We start from the raw sequence: 24,305 nt of genomic DNA, 5'->3' as shown, positions 1-24,305 counted from the left end.
CTTAAAATCTGATCCCCAAAACAAACAAAAGTGTTAAACAGAATAAATGTAATAGCTGTTTTGAGTTTATCAGCAGAAAAACATAAGTATCCGTTATATTCCTTTTTAGAGAAAAAATTGTTGTTCTTATACAGAGAAACACAAATAAATTTATTCGTATTACTAAAGAGGAGATCAATTAGCTCGAAAAGCAGTGACTGTACAACCTGAAGGTCTAGATTGGTATACAGAGTGGTAAAGTCGTATACCTGCATATTAAAAATCTCTAGTCTAGGCAGCCTTTCCAGGAACTGTTTAGAGCTGTTAATGCTCCAGTCGCAGTTAATTCCAGTATTGTTGTAGATAGAGTTGCAGTATTTTGAAAAGTATTCTTTTAAAACTTTTAAAGCTTTGTTGACTACAACTGATATCTGCTTAGTGGTACATTTACTGGCCCCAGCTATAAATCTAGACTTATAAGGATTCTTGTGAAGTTTAGGAATCCAAAAGATTCTCGGTAGACAAAGGTTGTCCTCAGAAACACGAATATTAAAGTTATCTTTAATGAAGTTCACATGTTCCTGAATAATATCATCCTCTACAGAGTTAACCGGATGATAAGTAGAATTGCCACGACACTCTAGAGAAGTGAGATCGTAGCCAAGTTCGTTGAGAAGGGTTAAAAGATAAAACTTCTTGCAGACAAAAACATAATTATTTGAAGCTTTATCTACGGAGCAAATAATAAAAGAAGAAGAAAGACTGTCGAGATAAGATTTAACATCATCCCTTTGTAGAATGGAATTGTAGGGAGTGAAGTTATTAGGGGAGGAGGAGAGGAAGTTAAGGCGATTGGTGAAGATCCGGGATACCTCATCTTTCCAATCCTGGAATTCCAAACATGAAAGTCCATGTTTCCTAGCCATACGGGTGGCGAAGTTGGCTGAACACTCGTTGAGGCTCTCCAAGATTTGCTCAGGAGGAACAGACACAGGTTCCCTAAATTTGGTACCGTAACTCATGATGCCTCTTAAATCCTCGTGCTCAATGAAGGCAAGGTCACCGGTGATGATGTGGCCTCGAGGCTGATAGCAATAAGGGTTACTGGAACAGGGGCAATCACCTTCCAGGATGGAGGAAATAGTAGTATTATCAAGTGATTTAAGGAATATATTATAATTAAAAAGCTTACGCCCGACAGGAATATCGTACTTATAGTAAACTTTTAAGGGAAGGAAAGGCGTAAGGTTTGGAGGGAGAAGAGTCAAGATCCTAGAGTCACGAATGACTGATTCTATTCGGAGTTTATCAAATATTTTAGAACAATAGTGAAAAGTGATAAACTCGCTATTAACAGAGGTGATATTAGGAGAAGAAGTGCTGTCTTGGCCAGCAAAAGATTGTATAACAAGGAAAATGGCTCCAGATTTGCAGAGGGAATGAGAGCTAAGTTGCTTGAGCTCGCCTTTTTGAAGGCTACTTATATCTTTATAAAAGCTGTATTTGCTTTCAGACATTTTTCTTTTTAAACTTTCATATTTATTGTCAATCTCTCTTAAAGTGAGAGTCCTTTTGTATATTCTATCTTCATGGCTTTTGTTTTTCTTTTTTCTGCCATGTCCTCTTTTATATCTTTTTATTTTACTTTTAAAATAAATATCGTTAAAGTTGCTTTTAGAAATATTACCAGAACCTTTTATGTTGTCATTGAGACCTAGAGGGTGAGCAGTGCTCAGGAGATTAATCCAAAGAAGTTCCCTGTCAGCTAAGGCCAGACGAGGGTCTTCAGTAGAGGAAGGGTCAATAAAATCAATAATTTGAATGGAGGCGTCATGAAAATTATGACCGGGAGTATTAAAGTGGTCATGGACAAAGGAGGATTTGCCGGCTTTAACCGAAGCACGGTGTCCATTCATGCGTTCATTAAGGCGCTGTTCTGTGAGCCCAACATATTGAATACCACAAGAACAAGTGAGGAGATAGATAATAGAAGAAGATTTACAAGAAAAGGATTCAGAGTGAGTTAACATGAAAGAATTATTAGTAACGTAACTGGTGAAAATATTACTTGACCTGAATGGTTTACAGGTGAGACATCTTGACTTATTACACGGTGTTATATCAGGGGAAATAATACTGTTGGGATGAATCCAAGTGTTGGATGTGATGTTATATATTTTATTTCCTTTCTTAAGTCAAGAATTTACAGGACAAACTTAACAGCCGACTCCAACTGAAAAAGCCCAGGGAACCATCACCAACCAGATGCCTTGGGGCTGCCAAGGTTAAGCGGGCGTTAGGTGACATGAACTAATGTTCTCCCACTGTCACAGTGCAGCCAAGCAGAGTGCTGTTGTTCCAAGAACACTCTTTATAACCGGATCACACACTGCCGCTGCTTCTCGTACCGTAGCTCATTAAGACACTTTTATAATGCAAATTTAACTTCTGAGTTACACGTATTAGCAGCTGCACGGAACCAGCGTTGCAGATCAAACATTGTGTTCTTCTCATAATTGTCAATTTTTTAGTGTGAATTTTTTAAAAATTATAGCATTTAGACACTTAAATCTGCAATGTCGCTAGTCTGGTCTAATTTTATGTTATAATTCCATATTGTGTTGAATTTTGGCATGGGTTCGTTTTACTTGCGCGACCCATACCTACAATAAGTTTATCATCATTTTCTATAAAACCACTTCTATGAAATGGTAATATTAAATATTGTCTATGAATTTTTGAACGGACTATAGCTATGTATTGATTGTGGGTATAAATTAAAATCTTAGTTTTACTTCAATGGCTTTAAATTTACAGATTTCGTTTCTAATATATTGTCGATCATGCTTTGGAATGAACAGATTAAGGCTTCAACATCTAAAGCCAACAGAATGATATGTTGGATTGTTAGAAATCTGATTATCAGGGAAAAATCTGTGATGATATCCATTTACAAAGCTTTGATAAGACCCCATTTAGAGTATTGTTTTCAATTGTGGAGTCCAGTTGCGGCTCATGGAAGTTGGGGGATCATCTTAGAGCTGGAGAGCGTCCAGAGGCGGTTTATCCGTCTGATTGACGAGGTGGGTACTCTTCCATACAGTCGTCGACTGGAAATCCTCAATTTAACAACGCTGGCAGAGCGGCGAATACGTGGGGACCTCATTGAATCTTTTAAAATGATAAGTGGTTTGGCCAATTACGGAGCTGGTTTGTTCAGTATGAGCAGATCTGGTCTTAATGTGGTATCAAACAGTAGATGCAGTAAAAGTAGCAGTAAAATGAAGAAAGTCCACAGTTCTTTTCTTCCGGAGAGGGTGAGACCATATTGGAACAAACTCCCCTCGGATGTCAAGAATTGTGGGACTGTGTTAAGTTTTAAAATAAGATTAGAGGCTTTCAAAAAAGAGACTATTTTAAACGGATCTGTTAATGATAGTCCTTTTTGGTATGTTTCGGACGAAGTATTAGGAAAGATTGAGGGATTAAATTATGCTACTAATAAACAGAAGCACAATGAATATCTTGTGTGTAATCCTCATGTTGCTAAAAAACGCTTTATCAACTTATATAGTAGTGGAAAGTATGTAAACTAGATTCATTTTAACTTGGTTGTTTAGGCCAATAGATTTAAGATAATTTTAAAACTTTAGTAGATATATTTTTGATGATGTGTGATGATGTTTGTGTCATTATATTTTGATTTTGATTTGATTTTGATTGAGAACCAAGTGTAAGTTATTCTTAAAGTAAGATCGTAAGCGATACAGTTTAAAGTATGTAGCGTCTTTGATTTGAAATCCTTAGAACAACAGCGATTTCTCTCCGAGGAGACAGAGGGGCGAGCAAGAACTTTGTGGATAGAGAGAGTCTCGATTTGAACTTGGAGCCACAAGGCCAAGGGTGAATTTGAAATGTTTCTGCAAATATTTTAGTTGGGGAATATACGTATTGCATTTTTGAAGACTTCATTTTATATAGGGTTGCGCATCCTTGTACCACCACCGTCCTCTACAGGAGTAGAGACCAGAAAGGATTGCAGCTGAAAAACATCTGCACTGAGTACAAAGTCATCCAACTTATTAAGGGACACCAACTTTGTAACTCAAGTGACCCCTACATCAAAAAAGTGTACTCTAACCATAAGGCTATTGCAGACACACAGAAGATGTGGTCTTATCCCAAAGAGCTGAAAGACCGTCAGCGCCAACTTTACTTCCAAGAGTTAGTTGGAAAACCTGCAGTTGGTACAACTGGCCTCGGGTATGGGACAAGATATGAGGACACATCAGAGAGGAAACTGCTAACCAACATGGTGAGGACCTTTGATGAAGAGACACTTATTTGTTCACTTTTTGACAAAAAGCGGCAAAACCTCTTTCTCACATGGGAAAATACAATGACATTTGACACCACGTGGAATAACCTGATCTATCAACTTAGTCCGGAACTGTTAAAGTTTCATGTCAATGCTATCCATGACACTGCGTCAACACCTAGCAACCTAAAGCTTTGGAATAAAGCCGTTTCAGGAAACTGTAAACTCTGCAGCAAACAAGGGACACTCAATCATATCCTCACGTTCTGCAAGGTTGCACTGAGACAGGGACGTTTCAACTGGCGCCATGATCAGGTCCTACGTGAAATCATGAAGACTGTTTCATCACAGATTGAAGAGTTTAATTCCGACATCGCCAAGGAATCGAAGAGGGCACCGTCGGTCTTTCACAAGGCAGGCAATAAGCGCGAGAAGGTTACCTTAGCTGACCCAACTCATCATAAGACCAAAAGATATTTCTTTTCAGATGCCAACGACTGGAAGATAATATTTGATGAGGATGAGAGACAGAGGAACTTCCCGCAGCACATTGCAGCTACACCACTAAGACCTGATGTAGTGATCTATTCAGATAAAGCAAAGAAGGTTTATCTAATGGAGCTGACTTGTGGAAATGAGCAGAACTTTGCTGATCAAGAGAAGCGAAAGATGAAGAGATATCAGCAGCTGACAGAAGAGATAGAAGCCAACGGATGGGCTTGCAAGCTCCAGACAGTAGAAGTGGGAGCTCGAGGCATTTACAACTATAGCCTCCCAACCTTTATGAACCACCTGAACGTAAACAACAAAGAGAAGAAGAAGGCCTGCATGAAGATCGCTGAGATCAGCCTGAGGGCATCGTATACCATCTATTTGTCCAGAAACAATACCATATGGACAGATGATTGGGAGTTAGTCAAGAGACCAGTAATAGCATAGTAGGAGCGTAGAATGTTTGGGCCCAGAAAAACATGTTTAATACCGCTATGAACCCGTCATAAGCCGGGGACTACTATGAAAATGATGATGCTGTGTTGTTGAAAGACCTTCGACCAATCAAAGATGTACCTCATCACGCCAAGCAGTTATGCTTGTAGGTGAATATACACTTATAGAGTACAACAACTTTATAACACTCCATTGTGATATTATGTGTATACTGTTTGAATTCTTTTTTATCCTGTTTAAAGTATGCACTCGTAATTTTTTCTGAAGGGGACCCTCAAAAAATTCAGAATCTTTTGGTTAAGTTTCTTTACTTAACCCTTGATCAGGGTGTCGCCATCATTTGGCTGAGTCGTTGTTTGAATGTTGTTTTAATGCTTGTGTCTGTTCTTTTATTTTGTCAACAAATTTTGTCCACTTCCGACCACCTTCAATTCCTCTCTGTCATCATCAATTAATTTAACCATTATTTACCAGGCCTCCTTGCCCTATTTGCATAATATTTATATCATTATCTCATTCCTAAAATATTCAAAAACAATATAAGATGTCTAAATTCTAAACATGTCTAAAAATCGTGAGTAACTTCTAAATATCTATAAATATATAGCAAGTTGCGATCCAAGACAGGGTCCAATGAACCGTGTGGAATCTGAAACAATAACTGTCAATAAAGGGAACTACAGTATTCATATCAGAGGCAATAGTGAGGTATGTTAAAAACAGCGATTCCTTTCTTATAACAGTCACTTGGAGTATTTTATAATAATAATATGTTGATTCTAGAGCATGTGCTTGGTTTAAACCCTTCAGATTTTGTATCAATAAATTAATTGAATATTTCATATTAAGATGTATTTTTTTCAGAATGAGTTGGAGAAGCTACTCAGTTGTGCCCATATGCCCGGCAACATGAAGGAAAGGAACTTTCCTCCCTCTTTTTGGGAGTAAGTCAGAGTTTATTACTATTTTATAACCACCTTTTAGTTGCATGATCATGTGAGTAAATATTTGCCATTTTCTCAAATAATTCGCCCCTTACTACAAGACTGAAACTAATGATTAACCTTTACCCAGGCAGCCAGCGGAACACAAAAGAGCTAGGTCACTGGACTCACATCAACCCAGACGCGTTCACAACAATCTCAACAACATTCCCCTCCCCTCGGGCTGGGAGATGAGACACACCTCTTCTGGACAGCCTTATTTTTTAGAGTGAGTAGCTACTACCTGGTGTTATGTAAAGTCATGTAACTTTTTGTCCACATGATATCAGAATCAAACCATGTTGAACGTATCCTCAATTTACCATGCCACGATTTATTGCAAACCCCGATGGCGACAGTTTCTTTACCTCTGCTAAGGCGATCAGCATCCAACCGGCAGCAAAGGAGTCACCAGCAATGATGATAATAGACTTCTGGTGGTGTTGACAGTCTGTGATGGGGCTCATGGGGGCTTTATGTGAAACTTTATTAGGTCTGTTGGATGTGGTGGAGGGGAGGTCATTAATAAGTCCCATCAACTTAGGATGCTAGGGAAGTTGTTGATGGGATGTGGTTTGTTCACTACGTTTCCATAACAGTAGTTTTCTGATGAAGGGCTGAGCCATAGCGTGTGAACCTTTTCAGGTTTGCCTACCGGATTCAGAGAATCTAATTCTTTTAGGATTTCCTTGGAAAGACTTTCGTCCATTCCAGGGAGGACTGGAACATGCTCTGCGAGCAGATGTGGGCTATTAGGAAATACATTTGGAATGGGATCAGTAGTTTCCTTCTTCTTCTTCTTTTTCTTATCTAAACGCTCTATTTTTGAGGCGAGCTTTTCCTCTTTCAGACTGTCCAGGATACTCTGAGTAAGGAGGGTATGCATGTGTTGCCTTACTTTAAGAGATGCGGTTTGCAGTAGGGCAGAGAAATTGGTGGGCAGTGTTGGCATGTTGTTGTGAAGTGTGGGAGGATCGGTAGGAAACTTGGTGATCCGGATAACAGCAGGATGTTTCAGTGGCATCGAATATAAACCCCGGCAATCTGGATCTGAAACAGTTAAAAGGCCAGAGATTTATAGTTCAGAGAGAAAAATCTTAAATTATAATGTACAGAGGGTAATGAACTGTATAGCAAAACAAAGAATGCACTACTTAATTAAAGAAGGGGTAGCTAAAAAGGAGTTAATAAATTTCAATCATCTCTAGATCTCTAACATGGAAACTAACCTCATACCAGACCACAGGAGCCCTGGCAATACAATACTACCAGGGCATTAGGAAGAAACGATTGTCACCTCCACAACCTGCCATCAAACTCAGATCCATCACACCCAGGACACTGGCAGACTTTACTCCAACTAGGGTTTGCAACCGATATTATCGGCGATAATTTGTGAATAATTTCTAACTGATAAACCGATAATTTCAAAATTGTTATCGGTTATCGGCGATAAAAATTATTGGACTGATAATGCAAACCCTAACTCCAACAAATTACTCATTGGTAGCCATGCCTAAAATTATTTGTTATATAGTAGTGTTGAAAGTATTAAAACTGTGATTTAAAAAAAAACCCCGATCAACCATGAAACCCAATTTACCAAGGCTGTTTCCATTCCATTGATGTTTTACTATTTTACTGTATAATACAATGAATTGTTCAAAATTATAGAGGATTCGAGTTCTGATTTGGAAACCTAATGTTGATCTCCCACAGTCACAACACCAAGACAACAACGTGGGACGATCCCAGAAAGGGAGCTCACATGCAACAACAACAACAACAGGGCATGCAACACAACAACTACTTAGTCTCACAGAACAAGATCCTTCCACCAGGTTAATTATTAATTTGATAAATGGTTAATTAGATAAGTAGTTGATTAGTTAATTACAAATTTTGTTAACATATCATGATTAGTTGGCAAGTTAATAAATTTGTCAGTTAATCAGGTAAATATTCTGGTCGAAAATGTTTACTACTACAGCTGCTGATATCAACGATTTCACTCTAAAAAGATCACAGCTAACACAGTACTTTTTAAAACTAACTTGCTTTCTACTTTTGATTAAAAACCAAAACATTAGCAATTCTTAACAGTTTCCTTCAAATTATGGTTCTTGTTAGTATGCGATTTAGTTACTCTGTGCTTAGTGCCTTAGTTGGCAGATCAACCTGTTCAGAGTACTTAGCAGTGATCTGATGTTGCAAATTGCTTGTAGGTGATTTGCCCTATGCAGGCATTATGTTTGTATATGGGATATGTGCAGGTTAGCCCACTAAGTAAGCATGCTCTTTCTCTCTCTCTCTCTCTCTCTCTCTCTCTCTCTCTCTCTCTCTCTCTCTCTCTCTCTCTCTCTCTCTCTCTCCCTCTCTCTCTCCCCGATTTACCGCAAACCCCTATTTACCGCGGATGCTTCCTTTCCCCCAAACTCCGCGGTAAATCGGGGTTTTACTGTACCTTGTTTACTGTGTTATAAACATTAAACCTTGTTATAAACTCACTAAAAATACATTTACCCTCTCTAATTTTCTTACAAATAAATGTTCGGAGTTACATTTGGATGAATGTTAATGTCCTCACAAGTAGTGACACTCATTATAATCCATCATTAAGGAATTATCAATTAAGACTCTGGTATTATAGCCTACAATTGCTTATAATCTAAAAATAACGACTTAATTAAGATATTTAATAACTTAAGATATATATAGCTAAAATTCTTCCCAGGCGATTAATAATTACCCGAAATTGTGATTGATAAAAAGTTCTGCATTTCACTGCCATTCGTTTTTAGTTAATTTTGTGAAACGACATAGTCATAATATGTTCCTATTTACATTAAGATATCTATTTTTATCCAAAAAATCTCCCCGAGTTCTAAGTTATATTATCATAAACTTTTGGAAGAGAAAGTTATTAAAGTGAAGGTGAAAATAATTTAAAACTTTCTGTTCTTCAGGACACGCAGATCCCCTTCCAGTCGGATGGAAACAGTTCTACGAACAGGGAAAAACAATCTTTCTTAACGAACAAACGGGGCAGAGGACATTTGTTGACCCTAGACTTGGTAAGTTATCAGGTTACCAGCCACCAGGTCACCAGGTTACTAGATTATTAGATTAAATTTTAAAATTTAATGGATATTGGTTACCAGGCTACGAAGTAACCAGGTTTCTTGGTTACCACATGACCATGTTACCAGATAACCTGGTTTCCTGTTTGCCACATGACCAGGTTACCAGGTAACCAGGTTTCTTGTTTGCCACATAACCAGGTTACCAGGTAACCAGGTTTCTTGTTTGCAAAATAACCAGGTTACCAGGTAACCAGGTTTCCTGGTTACCACATAACCAGGTATATCCAGGTATACAACTACTCCTACCTGTTGAACAAGTAACCACTACCCATGAGGGCCCTAAGCCGCGCAATATATTCACCCATTGTTTTTCACAGCAGCAGCAATGAGTCGTCTCCGTGTAGAGAAACAACACAGTCCCAACAGGTCCCTTTGTTAGAAGAGTGCCTTGTTTAATAGTGTTGTGTTATACCTCTTGGAACTGGGCCAACTAGTGCTGAAACACTAGTTGAGTCAGGGAACTGAGAGGGGGGAGGTGTTGCACACTGAACAGGGCACTTTCTGCAGGAGGAATATATCGTGGGTAAAGCAGCTTTTTGTGCTAGATCGCCGTTATGACGTCACGTTATTATGACGTCACGTTATTATGACGTCACGTCACCCGCTGTTTTGGCTATAATTGTACACAGAACAATTTGAAATGGCATTTAGGGTTTGCTGAAACCATCATGAAACACGCCGTAAAGTGTCAGCATTTTATCATTCGGGTTAATGTTGCTGCTACTTATAATAAATAACTTAAATAACTTATATAAATAACTTCTTTTACGATTACACACTTTCCGTGGAACTGTTTATCACATATTGATTATTGGTGTAGCTTAGATATTTGGTGTGTTAACTTATCGTTAGTTCAACTAATGTTATGAGCGATAGCGTATAATTATGTAATGTAATTAAGTAATTAAATAATTATCCAATCAGTTAATAACTAAACTATTCAGGTCGAGGTGGAGTGGAGCCAATAATCCCTCAACAGAGTCCAGATCCCCGACTCAGTGGCAACCTCCGTCCCAAAGTCATGAACCCTAGTCGCCATAGAAAAGGGTAAGTCTGTTGTCTCACATGGTATGACGTTATGCCACGTGGTATGGCGTCATGCCACATGGTATGACGTCATGCCACGTGGTATGGCGTCATGCCACGTGGTATGAACCCTAGTCGCCATAGAAAAAGGTAAGTCTCACTTATTAAATATTTTTCTGATGTTACGATTAACGATAGCTTTGTGAAACATTTTGCTGTTTAGGACTGCAAAACAACACCAATTGAGTGTCATTACTCTTGGCTACATAAATAACCATAAGTCTCACATTAGCCCACTTGTAAAGAGGTGCTCTCTCTCTCTCTCTCTCTCTCTCTCTCTCTCTCTCTCTCTCTCTCTCTCTCTCTCTCTCTCTCTCTCTCTCTCTCTCTACCGGTGTTCATGATCTCTCGATGTTTCCACTCGGAGCTCTAGTCACGTTATCCCGCTTTGAACATCACGTGTTATCCCGCTCTAGTCACGTGTTATCCCGCTCTAGTCACGTGTTATCCCGCTCTAGTCACGTGTTATCCCGCTCTAGTCACGTGTTATCCCGCTCTAGTCACGTGTTATCCCGCTCTAGTCACGTGTTATCCCGCTCTAGTCACGTATTATCCCGCTCTAGTCACGTGTTATCCCGCTCTAGTCACGTGTTATCCCACTCTATCCGCAGCCAGGTTATTAAGTGGGGTCTCTGACAAAACACAACTACAATAACAACGAATGATAAGTGTCTCCTATATCACTTACACTGGGTTCAACATGAAACTATTGTTTTTCTAAACGAACTTTATGACGTCACATGTGTCGTCACGCCACGTGACTTACCACGTCATTTCACGTGGTGTGTGAAGTGGTGTGAGGTCACATCCGGTAGCGATTGTCACGAAAGCACACGCCGCTAATTCTGTACCAAATCTTTTGAAATTAAAAAGGTTTAATGAGAGAGAATCTAGTGTGTGTTGTATTGAACCTGTTTTATATACGTACAAGTCGGACAGTAGCAGTAGACATAGTGGGAACTATGTGGAGATACAGGCATCACATACATTACTGCTACTAGGTACATTACTGCTACTACTAGGTACATACCACTACAGTTACTACTACTAGGTCGGAACTAAGTCTGATCTACGCCAGATAACCTTGTTCATTTATCCCTGTCCCGCATCATATCAGGGTTCGCATAAGAGTTTGTCCCAACTTCCTTCAGTAACATAGACAAATAGCATCATACTGATACAGTCATGTCATGAACTCCGGATTTATGTCTCGCGTAAACTTTATTAAATTATGGCTCTCTACCCATTCGCCATCTATCTTCTAATTTCCAGTAAAATTTGATAATGTACTATCTAATATGACAGAAATGATAGAAATATGACAGAATGAGAAATTCTGAAAAAGTTTTAACTGTTATGTCAGCATTTTCATTTTAAAAGACATAAATTAAAATTCTAAAAAGTATCTATATTAGTGTAAGTTTTAAGCATACGGTACCAGTCCTTATCTTATTCAAGTACTTTTCTGGGATGTTAAGATTAAACACTGCTGAGTATAAGTTATATCTTAAAAGTGGTGTTATGAAACTTCAATTTACTATTATTATTATCTAGTTTGTACCTACCAATCATCCACCAAATATGTGGTTAATCTACTCTCCTTCAAAAACAACCACAAAAATAATTTCCATGATCCACCAAATCGAGATCACTAGTCCCCTTGATCGTACTAAACAAATTATAAAACATAAAATTTAGAGCACCCAACACCTCGCACAGCACTTTGCACCTCACACAGCACTCTGCACAGCACTCTGCACAACACTCTGCACCCGCACAGCACTCTGCACAGCACTCTGCACCCGCACAGCACTCTGCACAGCACTCTGCACAACACTCTGCACCCGCACATCACTCTGCACAACACTCTGCACCCCGCACAGCACTCTGCACAACACTCTGCACAGCACTCTGCACAACACTCTGCACCCGCACAGCACTCTGCACAACACTCTGCACCCGCACAGCACTCTGCACAACACTCTGCACCTGCACAGCACTCTGCACCCCGCACAGCACTCTGCACAGCACTCTGCACAGCACTCTGCACAGCACTCTGCACAGCACTCTGCACCCCGCACAGCACTCTGCACAGCACTCTGCACAGCACTCTGCACAGCACTCTGCACCCCGCACAGCACTCTGCACAGCACTCTGCACCCCGCACAGCACTCTACACAACACTCTGCACAGTGCACAGCACCCCGCACAGCACTCTGCACCCCGCACAGCACTCTGCACAGCACTCTGCACAGTGCACACTGTAGTACACTACTACTAACAGTAGCAGTGTAAGTATAAATCACGCTCCCTATTGACGTGGTCTAGTACACACTGTATCATTCTACTGTGAGAGCTGTGAGACACTGCCACTCTGCTCGACCTGCGCCATTGATTGAATTAAAACAGCTAATTCACTGGAATTTGGGTGTAATTAAATATTAGATGATATTATATACATACAAATGTGGTGTGTAATTCGGGTGTAATTATGTTGAATAGCAGACACATAATTACACATATTATGAGGAGTGTTATTTGTTAAGTGTTGTTTTGTTGGACTGGAATTCAGTCCAGATCTCTGTCAAATTAGATTCCAATTCGAGGTTAAATCATCGTAGAAATATCCATTGTGGACTAACTCCTGACCTTTGACTTTAGATTCAGCACAGAAAGTAGACAATTTGTTTATAGAAATTAGTACCTGGATCATTAAATTTCATTAAAATATCCGATTTGTCTGAAGTAATAATCTTATGCGAAGTTTGTAGTTTTACTGCAAGGGATTGATCCATTGTCTCGTATCGGTTGAAGTGCGAGTGTAATGACGTTTTAAAACTAGAACATTCTTGTTAAAGTATCATGCTTACATCACAACTACGTCAACAGAGTTCAAGTTAATCATAAAAATCAATAACTTTACCATCCAACTAATCAAAAGATCCTTGTTACCACGTGACGTCATCACAATACCTCGTGACGTCACCAGAGTACCTTAACATGACGTCATCACTACCTCAGGCCGTTGACCCCACTGACGCCGACACAACAGCACGCCGGTACGCCGCCGCCAGGTCCTGTACACTTCAGATCACAGAGTGTGGACGGCCGGGGCGGGTACAGTAATCAGATGAGCAGTGGAAGTTATAGTAATCAGATGAGCGTAGATCATCTCAAGGTAAATACGGGTATACGTATTTAGTTGAACGTATTAATTAAATTGTAACGTATTAAGTTTAAAATGTATTCTTTATTTCGACTGATTTAAAGAAATTACATTTTAGAAATGTGTGTTTTTGTATGCCACCCTAACCTTGCATACCCTCGCAGCAGAACCAGCTAGCCAGCCACCTGAACATGTGTACTATAGAGTCCCCTCCTCCTAACACTCCTGGAGAAGTTCACCCCAGTTTCCTATCCCAACCTCAGTTCAACCACCACCAGCACAGCAGCAGCGAACCTTGGGGTTAGTAATATCACGTGACGTTATCAATATGTCACGTGACGTCATCAATATGTCACGTGACATCATCACGATATGAGGTGACGTTATTATATAGGCACATGACGTCACCACAATATTACGTGACCTCATCATAACAACGCTCGACTATTTGACTGAGTTTATATATAAAGACTGTTGACTAGTGCAGACTACAGGGTGCTCCTTTATAATAACCATTGTCTAATTTCAGTGATGCCCTCACATCATGTTGATGATCAGAACATGGATATTATCTCCTCCCCTTACACTGACTACAATGAACAAGGCAGAGGTTAGTCAAACACAAAGGAAAAGTTTTTTAAGAGTTCGTATTTTTACATTGATGTTTATTGTTTATCATACCCTGAGACGAGGACCACCAGTTACCATGTATTCTCTACCAAACCTAACCAGTCTGAGAGTTAGAAGCCTGGAGACATGACATTATGCGTAATTGTCTCTGTTTACATATTAACTGTACTATCAACAAACATATTATACCGGTTTGTTGATGGGCAATTTAATAGCTCTGATTAAATTAGAGTGCCAAGCTTGTTCCTGCAAAACAACTGTCAACTTTACGAAGGAGCACGTTAAGATAACTTTGCGAAGGAGCACCAAAATATAGAACTTATAACTTTTCGAAATCCCCCGCCATAAAGTCGTCAAGGTTACCCGCTGACTAGTGCTCCTTTATAATAACATTTCATTTATCGCATCAGAAACAAGTCAACACGATTACAAGGTTTGTGTTTGTTAGTCGGAATGCCTGGGAAATGTTGCAGGGAGATTTGGAGTATGCTGAAAATTAGGTACCGACTACCGAGTTATTGAATGGTAGGAATATTGTGTTTTACTGGTTGAGCTGTAGTATGTGCTTGATTCTTGAACATTGGTGTGGTTTTCAGTGAATTTTAAAGTCGATCAGGAATGGTAACACATAGTTTTGATATGACCATATAAGGCAATACCGCTATATAAGGATAGAAGGATATCTTCAAGAAGTGAGCTGATCACCCAAATTAGGGCCTTGTGGTATTATTTGGACTTACACAGGGGCTGGGCCATGCCATTCTCCTTCCTTGTTTCTTAATCTTATTGAGGGGAGTGTAAGAAATAGTTTGTTAGTGACTAGGTCTAGTAGACGTGGTGTGAGTGTGAGTGTGAGTGTGAGTGTGAGTGTGAGTGTGAGTGTGAGTGTGAGTGTGAGTGTGAGTGTGAGTGTGAGTGTGAGTGTGAGTGTGTTTACATTGTTATTATTACACGTGTCATATGGGCCTTATGTAACTGGATCAAATAAAGGAATGTAACCGTATTTTACAATCATTAAGTGTATTTAATTAGTAGTAGTAGTAGTGTATTGCACCACGCAATCAAATAACTAATATATTGGTCTACACAAATGATCCGATACAATATTGTCTCCGAGAGAGTTAACTAGATTCTGTATTAAAGTGTAGTCCCCTCATGGGACTGAACCACAGAGAGCTATATTTAGTTTAATCTTACTCCGCATAATCATATAACTGAAATAAACCGTGTCTAAATTTAGTTAGATTCTCATCCTTAGTTTAGTCTGGTTCTTTAACCGGAAAATACAGGAAATCACAGTAGTTTAGTGTGACTAGCTCTCCTTCACGCAGTTCAGCAGTCGCAGATCTGTCTGGAATAAAGTGCTGCTAACATTAGGTTGGGCGCTGCTTACATTACACTGCTTACATTACACGGGGCGAGATGTACGAGATTAGGGGGCGCTGCTTACATTACACGGGGCGAGATGTATGAGATTTGTGGGAAAAGGTTTAAGTGCTAAGAGAACATGAAATATGGTCTACTACGTATTCTAGCATATAAATTAGGCTAGTTGTAAAAGGCCTACAAATGAGATTCCTTAATAACCAGTTTTCAGTGGCTTGTCTAATTGTAGTTTTGTCCGGATTTTATCTAGTCCGGTTATATTTAATCCGGAATTAGCCGGAGTATAAAAGCTGTGAGCACAAAATGAGACACAAGGAGTTCTCTGTTTTGTACAGGTGTGGCTAGTGTTAATTACTTAGGATAGAGGAAAAATAGCGGCATACTGGAACGAGCAATAAATATCCTTATATGGTCATGATAACGAGCTATACATTTCCTTATATAGGTATATAACGAGATGTACATGTCCTTATATGGGTGTATTTTACGGAGTGTCCTTATTTAATGTGTATTTCTTTATTAAATTTGACTGTATTTAAACGGCCTCGTAATCGTTTAGCAATGTTATTTGAACATGAATAGATAGTCACCATTTGTTTCAAAAATGAATAATAGAAAATTAAATAAATGGTTTAGCCACTGAATATGAATTCACAAGTTTTAAATCAGAAATTAGGATACATACAATATGTAATACACACTGATTTCTTTAATTTTAATATTATCATGATTTTATCAATAGTTTTACGTAAAAGCTTGATTAGCTTGTATGTTATTCCATATAATATTACGTCATATATTATAGCATATTATGCCATGCTATATATCATAAAATTACATATTATGACATATTACATCATATAATGACATATTACATCATATTATGACATATTACATCTTATTATGACATACACCATCATATTATAACATCATATTATGACATATTATAACATAACAACATCTACCAGACAGTAACTGGTATTGTCACACAGTAACTGGTTACTGTAACGTAAACTATATGATTTTAACTGTTAGTTAGGTCACTGCCTCCCATCCTTACGTCACCCCGTGCAGTTACTGAATTCTATCACTCTCCTAGTCACCCTGTATCTTATGTTCTAGAACCCATTGTAATTTTACTACTTTTCAAGGCCTCACACTGGCTGCTTTATAAGACCATTACATAGCCCATAGCTATTATAGCTGCCTTGTTGTATCACGTCTCCACTGTACATTCAGTACAATAAGGGGACCGTGTTACAAATGGCGTCAATATAATGTTTAAGAGAGTATTTTAGGTGGTGTCAAAATGCAGTTAAAAGAGAATCTTAGGTGTCAAAATGATACGTGAGGTGTGTCAGAGAATGAACAAGGAGCTAAGGGTTTCGTAATAGTTAGCAGTTTTCAGTGAATCACAGTATTTTACCTGTACTAGTCCGAGCAAGCTACTGTAAATAATCTCAAGAGTTAAACCTGCGCATACATTTATATAAATAGTGCGGTAACATATTGCTTTATACCTGTAATTACATGTTTTACAGCTTAATTACATTGTACTGCAATATCACTGTATATCATTTAAAAAAGTAGTTGTAACGTGACGTCACACGCACAATATGACATCAGACATGCCCTTATTTGGGCATATTATCGCACACCACGTGACATGACGTCACAGCTGAACACAGTGCACAATTAGCCTAGTCTGACTACGACCCACCTTTAACAGCTGCCTTGTCACTCTGTCAACTTTAATACTCATTTAATCCACAGCTCTAGAATTGATACTAGGTTTATGTGTATAATCCTCCTCCTCTGCAAAGTTATTACCAAACGCTTGCAGGTGTGTAATCCTCCTCCTCTGCAAAGTTATTACCACACGTTTACAGGTGTGTAATCCTCCTCCTCTGCAAAGTTATTACCACACGCTTACAGGTGTGTAATCCTTCTCCTCTGCAAAGTTATTACCACACGTTTACAGGTGTGTAATCCTTCTCCTCTGCAAAGTTATTACCACACGCTTACAGGTACAGGTGTGTAATCCCTCTCCTCTGCAAAGTTATTACCACACGTTTACAGTGTGTAATCCTTCTCCTCTGCAAAGTTATTACCACACGTTTACAGTGTGTAATCCTTCTCCTCTGCAAAGTTATTACCACACGTTTACTGGTGTGTAATCCTTCTCCTATGCAAAGTTATTACCACACGCTTACAGGTGTGTAATCCTCCTCCTCTGCAAAATTATTACCACACGTTTACGGGTGTGTAATCCTCCTCCTCTGCAAAGTTATTACCACACGTTTACAGGTGTGTAATCCTCCTCCTCTGCAAAGTTATTACCACACGTTTACAGGTGTGTAATCCTCCTCCTCTGCAAAGTTATTACCACACGTTTACAGGTGTGTAATCCTCCTCCTCTGCAAAGTTATTACCACACGTTTACAGGTGTGTAATCCTCCTCCTCTGCAAAGTTATTACCACACGTTTACAGGTGTGTAATCCTCCTCCTCTGCAAAGTTATTACCACACGTTTACAGGTGTGTAATCATGTACTGGGCGGGTTGGAGAAGCTGTTAACTCTTCACTGAACTTGAGAACTAATAAACCGACCTGGCTTCTCAGTTCACTCCATCTTCAGGAGTCACTTGTCAGCAACATGGTACATAATACACCAGGTACAAAGTACAAAGTACAAGCACTAACGCTTTATAACGTGCGTCTATAGGCTGAACTAGTCAAAAGTGTCACTTTGTAATATATACAGCCTCCGCAAAGTTATTACTATAGTTAACGGTACACACCCGCGAGGGAGGGGTTTCGTACAAGTAATTAACTGGATAAATTAACGATGTTTAAATTAACAGCTCAGCAGAAAGAAAGGAGCTTCAGATTCATATGATTCCAACTAGAGAACTAGGCTTGGTTATATCAAGGTGCTGTACTGAGAAGCACTGCAAGTTTTTCTGTTTTAACAACTAGATTGAAGCCGTGCGCTGGGGCCGTGGTCTGAAATCAAAGCGTACGATTGGCTCCTCCGCAAAGTTATTGTCACAGTTTATACAGGGTGCTGTCGGTAGTTCAGCTGAAGTATGGGGTTTGTTTTTTGGTGATAAAGTGAAGCCCCAGCTAACAGGCCGCTAGATTCTCAGCAACAAGAGTTCCGCCAGTTTTTCTGTGATATTGAAAGAAGTTAAGAGCGGTGATAGTTTAGAATTTGTTAGACGTACCGTTTGTTTGACTTGTTCAGCATGGTTTTTACCTTTCTGATGTGAAGAACGTAGTGTCAAAGCCATGCACATGGAACACTCCTCTGATCTTGTCTGTTGTTACTTCTAACAGCTGCCTTGTCACTCTGGGACAGACAAGGTAACGAGACGTGTAAACGAGATTTAAACAGAAAAGAAGTCGTTAACCAACTTTAAAGCTTACTTTTAGTTACAACCTTAAGAGCTTACCCTGAGTAACCATAGTATAGTAACTCTAAGTAACTCTTAGTAACCACCACCACGAAGTTTCTCACGCCTCCTGTCATCTCGCTGACGCCCTGTCTCACTTGACACATTCTACCTCCCTTCAACTCTGCTAAAGTTTTAACCTCGTTATTACCTCCCTGTTAGAACTCAGTCTGCTCTAATCTTGTGGCCTTGTAGAGGCCGGGGGGACCCATTCTTGACATACCTCATCAACGTTATACTTATGGGCACTTCTTATTTGCGTTCGATTACCTTCGAATTCACCTCAACTTTACACCTTTAAATATCTCTAAACTTTAACTTAACCTCAGGAAATTATCTAAAAGGGGCTCCAACAGAACACTAAACCTCACTTAACCTCAGGAAACTATCCAGGAGGGGTTCCAACGGAACAATCCACCCGCCCTCGCCCTAATCACATGACCCTGGGAGACCACATGACATTGGGGGACACGAGCAGTGAGCTAACAGATAACGACCGCATGTTGATAGAACACATGGATATTGCGCAGGAGGGAAATGGAGGCGGCTTAGGGGAGATCTACAATGCGGTGAGTTGTTATTTTCAGCACCGTGGCTACTTAATTTAGAGTACTACGTAGAGTACTATTAAGAGTACGGTAAGTATTTTTAGAGTACGGTAAGTATTTTTTATCTTGATTTAGAGTATGGTAAGTATTTTTGTCTTGATTTTGGCTCAGTGTGTTTTAGAGTTTGATAAATAAGTTTGATAAATACATTTTCTTTCACAGCTTAAATTGTTGGAAAGTAATCTTGTATCACATTTTGGGACGACTTTTAATAATTTAGAGTGTGTTTAATGTTATAGAATACGTGTAAGTCATAACTTATGCTTATTAGTAAAGTCACATTTTTAAAACAGATTTCCTTAGCCTTACTTCTTACATCGCTTGTTTATCATTTGCTTCTTTAGAATATTTTCTTGTTAAATTTTGACTTCACATATTACGTAGTTACGTTATCAGCCGAGGGGGGGGGGGGGGGGGGGGTTTCGAAATGATTACGTAATATGTGAACGACCCCTGGCCCTTATTGATACTTAGTTAGGTGCCATAAAACTTTAAATTATCAATTATCGCGTGTCAATGTTCATCTAAAACAAAGGCGGGTCTAAAACATGTAAAAGGTCCACAAAATCTGATGAGATTAGATCCTCTGCAAAGTTATTACCACAGTTTATACAGAGTTTAAACACCCATTTAACTATCTCATCTTTTGTTCTTTATCGTTAATTGAGCTGAGTCACAGTACCTCTTAATCAAGCATCGGTGTAATTCTTTTGTAATATTTTGTGCTTTCAGACAACAGAACGAAATGAGATTGATGACATGTTGAACCAGGACAATATTCTGGAATACTTCGCTACACCACTCTGAGACACTGAGACAGGTATATAGTTACCTTAGTAACCCTTAGTAACCCTTAGTAACGCTTAGTGACTTTTACCTTAGTAACCTTAGTGATCAGGATAATATTCTGTAGTACTCCGCTACACCACTCTGAGACACTGAGACAGGTATATAGTTACCTTAGTAACCCTTAGTAACGCTTAGTAACGCTTACCTGAGTAACCTTAGTAACCAGGACAATATTCTGTAGTACTCCGCTACACCACTCTGAGACACTGAGACAGGTATATAGTTACCTTAGTAACCCTTAGTAACGCTTAGTAACGCTAACCTGAGTAACCTTAGTAACCAGGACAATATTCTGGAATACTTCGCTACACCACTCTGAGACACTGAGACAGGTATATAGTTACCTTAGTAACCCTTAGTAACGCTTACCTGTACCTGAGTAACCTTAGTAACCATTATAAAATCTGGAGTACTTCGCTACACCACTCTGAGACACTGAGACAGGTATATAGTTACCTTAGTAACCCTTAGTAACGCTTAGTGACTTTTACCTTAGTAACCTTAGTAACCAGGACAATATTCTGGAATACTTCGCTACACCACTCTGAGACACTGAGACAGGTATATAGTTACCTTAGTAACCCTTAGTAACGCTTACCTGTACCTGAGTAACCTTAGTAACCATTATAAAATCTGGAGTACTTCGCTACACCACTCTGAGACACTGAGACAGGTATATAGTTACCTTAGTAACCCTTAGTAACGCTTAGTGACTTTTACCTTAGTAACCTTAGTGATCAGGATAATATTCTGTAGTACTCCGCTTCACCACTCTGAGACACGGTATATAGTTACTTAGTAACCCTTAGTAACCCTTAGTAACGCTTAGTGACTTTTACCTTAGTAACCTTAGTGATCAGGATAATATTCTGTAGTACTCCGCTACACCACTCTGAGACACTGAGACAGGTATATAGTTACCTTAGTAACCCTTAGTAACCCTTAGTAACGCTTAGTGACTTTTACCTTAGTAACCTTAGTAACCAGTATAATATTCTGTAGTACTCCGCTACACCACTATGAGACAGGTAGAAAGAGTGCATTTAAAGTTATACATTCAACCTAGCACCAACTTATAACCAAGTTATTAGAACCTGACTATAAAATTTAAACCGTACTCCAGACCAAATTTCAGAGCATAATTGACTGAACTTTGACTGAGCACGAGAAATAATCTACTCATACCAAAATATAAATAACAAATAAATTCTAACATTTATTATACGCTTCGACATTAAAAATTTTCAGAACATAAAAAAGATATATTTCGAGATGGTGAAATAAACATCCACATTCATCTCAAGATATCGAAACCATTGACTCTTGAAGACAAAACTCACTATAGTCCGGACCATGTGTACGTGGCCCCCGTTTCTAGAAAAGCCGAATTCCTAGAATCTAAGGAATGTTGCACGATTCAGGGGACACAAAACATCCATGTTACAATGTATGCTGCACCACTAAGTGTCCTTTTTATAAGTTTATGATCTAAGCTGGTGTTGGAATGTAAGCATTCCAACAATCATGGTAATCTGTGCTATTTTGTGTACAGAATGTTCAATCAATCGAATTACGTTGGTAACGGATATATTTTGTTTTTTATATATATTGTTGTTTGTTTAAAAATATGGGTAGTTAAAAAATAGTCATATAGTCATATGCCTAATTTTCCGTATTGCGACAATATAATATGCACGGCAGATGATAAAGATTGAGAAGGCGTTTTTGAAATCTGTAATACACGCTCTGAGTATATCGCAGTAGATATTAGGTAACGTTTAAATTTGGAGTTGAGCTGATAAACTAAACAACTCACATGACTAGTACTTTCTATTTCGTTATTTTGGATTGCAGTACCACCACCCACCTGGCGCCGCCCCAGTGAAAGTAGCTGGATTTTGTATTTTGAATTATCATTTAGAAACAATCTAGTCTGATGCACATTGCACAGCCGCGCCACCTAGGGATGATTTAACCATTTTAGAAAATAAAGGATGCAATAGTTAGTGGTAATTATGGGGCGGCGCTTAGCGCTGTAGTTATAAGTTTAAAATAATAATAAAATTGCATTCCTATTTTATAATCAGCAATAAATCAATTAGTTATTGACACTGTGATATCTACAGGCAGCAACGCTGGCGTGTAACCATAGCAACAGCGACAGTGCAAAAGAAGACAAAACACAGATTACGTGAATCAGTTGACGTTACTCCTCAAGGAATGTGAGAGATTGGTTAATTAGTTAATGAGTTAATTGACTAATTTATGTGACAATTACGTGCGCGTAACATAACCTACCTGATAGTTTATCGAATATTAATGAGTGATGCATCACTAAAAGTTGACAGACTTGAATCTGTTATAAAACACATTAACCTAGTGTTGCAAATTAGTTTATAAGTTAATTAGCTAATTGGTCAATTAGCTAATTGGCCAATTAGCTAATTGGCCAATGAGCTGATGGATTTGTTTAAGTGTTATAAAATAGCCTGATTAAGTAAACATGTAGACAAGAGTTGTAATATATCTTTATAAAATTTGCAGAGAAGTTTGTGAGCATTTACCTTATTAGAACAAGTGAAGTAAGCATTTACCTTATTAGAACAAGTGAAGTAAGCATAGTAACATCTCCTTATACGGGCATCACGTGATAAGCAAAATATCAAGAATCTTTACAGATATTCATTCTTTATTTTGTACCCAAATACATGTTTTCTAGTGCTTGCTTGATTTGATATGATTTGGTATATTGAGTACACACGAGGGAGACAGGTTGAGACTGGTAGAATTTACAACACACAATTATATAATTTAATGACTTAATTTATGTAATCATGACATGAATTATGTTGGATTATAATTTGTGTTGTAGAACGATAAAGTGTTTCTAATGGTAGGATTAATATTGACACTATGACCTGACATAGGAGTGTAGAGTAATTAGTTAATTAATTAGTAATTAATTAGTCGAGGATTGAATTTACTTATTTAAACTGTTTTACAACAGGCCGTAACTCTTATCTGTGAAGCAGAGTTTACCTATAAACCTACCATCCATTTACTTATTATAAGAATTATAAGAAGAAATAATCATCCATTTCCTCAGCACTATTCCAACCTTTTTAACAATTTCATGGCCGCCAAGACGCGGTGTGCAGAACGACTTTATTTTGTGCTCTCATTCAGACAAAATTTGGTGCTTGTTATAAGTCACGTGACTATATCTTGTTTTAAAACAATCTTATTGGATGAGGTCGTAATTTATTATGCATCAGCAAGTTTACTGACAAATTAGAACATTTATATCAAGCGGCTGTTTTAGATGAAACTTTGATTTTTTTGACAGAATTTGAGAATTTTGTTTGAAAATCCTTTGCTTTTACTTACGACCTTTTTCTAACACAATGTTAAAACAATCTTTGTAAACATGGCTTACCCAGAAGACTTTTAGTTTTTGTAGATATTTCTTAACACATATATATAATATATATACCTTCAAGTTGTCACGTGACGCGTCGTGACGTGACGTGACACCACGTGGCGTGACTTTATATGACGTCATCACGTGACAAATTACGTGATTTATGATGACGTCACGTGACATGTCGCTCACTCAAGGTAATGTTTATATTCGAGTTATTAGAGCTTTTCTAACTTATTATATTTTTATACTTTATGTATTGACCACTATACAGATTACAATCCTGCTTGATCCCCTGTACATTTTAAGTTAGCGTGTGTGTGTGTTAGACCA

General features: G+C 38.6%; 2 protein-coding genes across 2 annotated transcripts; both read left to right on the top strand.

Moving 5' to 3' along the window:
* The first annotated feature begins 4,378 nt into the window (after positions 1-4,378).
* On the top strand, positions 4,379-5,236 carry LOC134824775 (uncharacterized). The gene has a single exon (XM_063836750.1). It carries the CDS (start codon positions 4,379-4,381, stop codon positions 5,234-5,236), a length of 858 nt encoding a protein of 285 aa, XP_063692820.1.
* A 606-nt stretch (positions 5,237-5,842) lies between these two features.
* On the top strand, positions 5,843-23,949 carry LOC134825273 (transcriptional coactivator YAP1-like). Its single transcript, XM_063837428.1, has 12 exons — positions 5,843-5,953; positions 6,110-6,189; positions 6,320-6,457; positions 7,948-8,069; positions 9,195-9,302; positions 10,316-10,418; positions 13,479-13,635; positions 13,788-13,923; positions 14,153-14,233; positions 19,476-19,663; positions 20,435-20,522; positions 22,678-23,949. The coding sequence occupies exons 1-11, from the start codon at positions 5,879-5,881 to the stop codon at positions 20,507-20,509; spliced, it is 1,263 nt and encodes a 420-aa protein (XP_063693498.1). The 5' UTR covers positions 5,843-5,878; the 3' UTR covers positions 20,510-20,522; positions 22,678-23,949.
* The last annotated feature ends 356 nt before the right edge of the window (positions 23,950-24,305 follow it).

Source organism: Bolinopsis microptera, chromosome 13, assembly GCF_026151205.1.
Source record: "Bolinopsis microptera isolate Bmic1 chromosome 13, MBARI_Bmic_1.0, whole genome shotgun sequence".
NCBI classification, from domain to species: domain Eukaryota; kingdom Metazoa; phylum Ctenophora; class Tentaculata; order Lobata; family Bolinopsidae; genus Bolinopsis; species Bolinopsis microptera.
The sequence above is the reverse complement of the archived record's forward strand: the minus strand, read 5'-3'. Positions and strand labels throughout refer to the sequence as shown.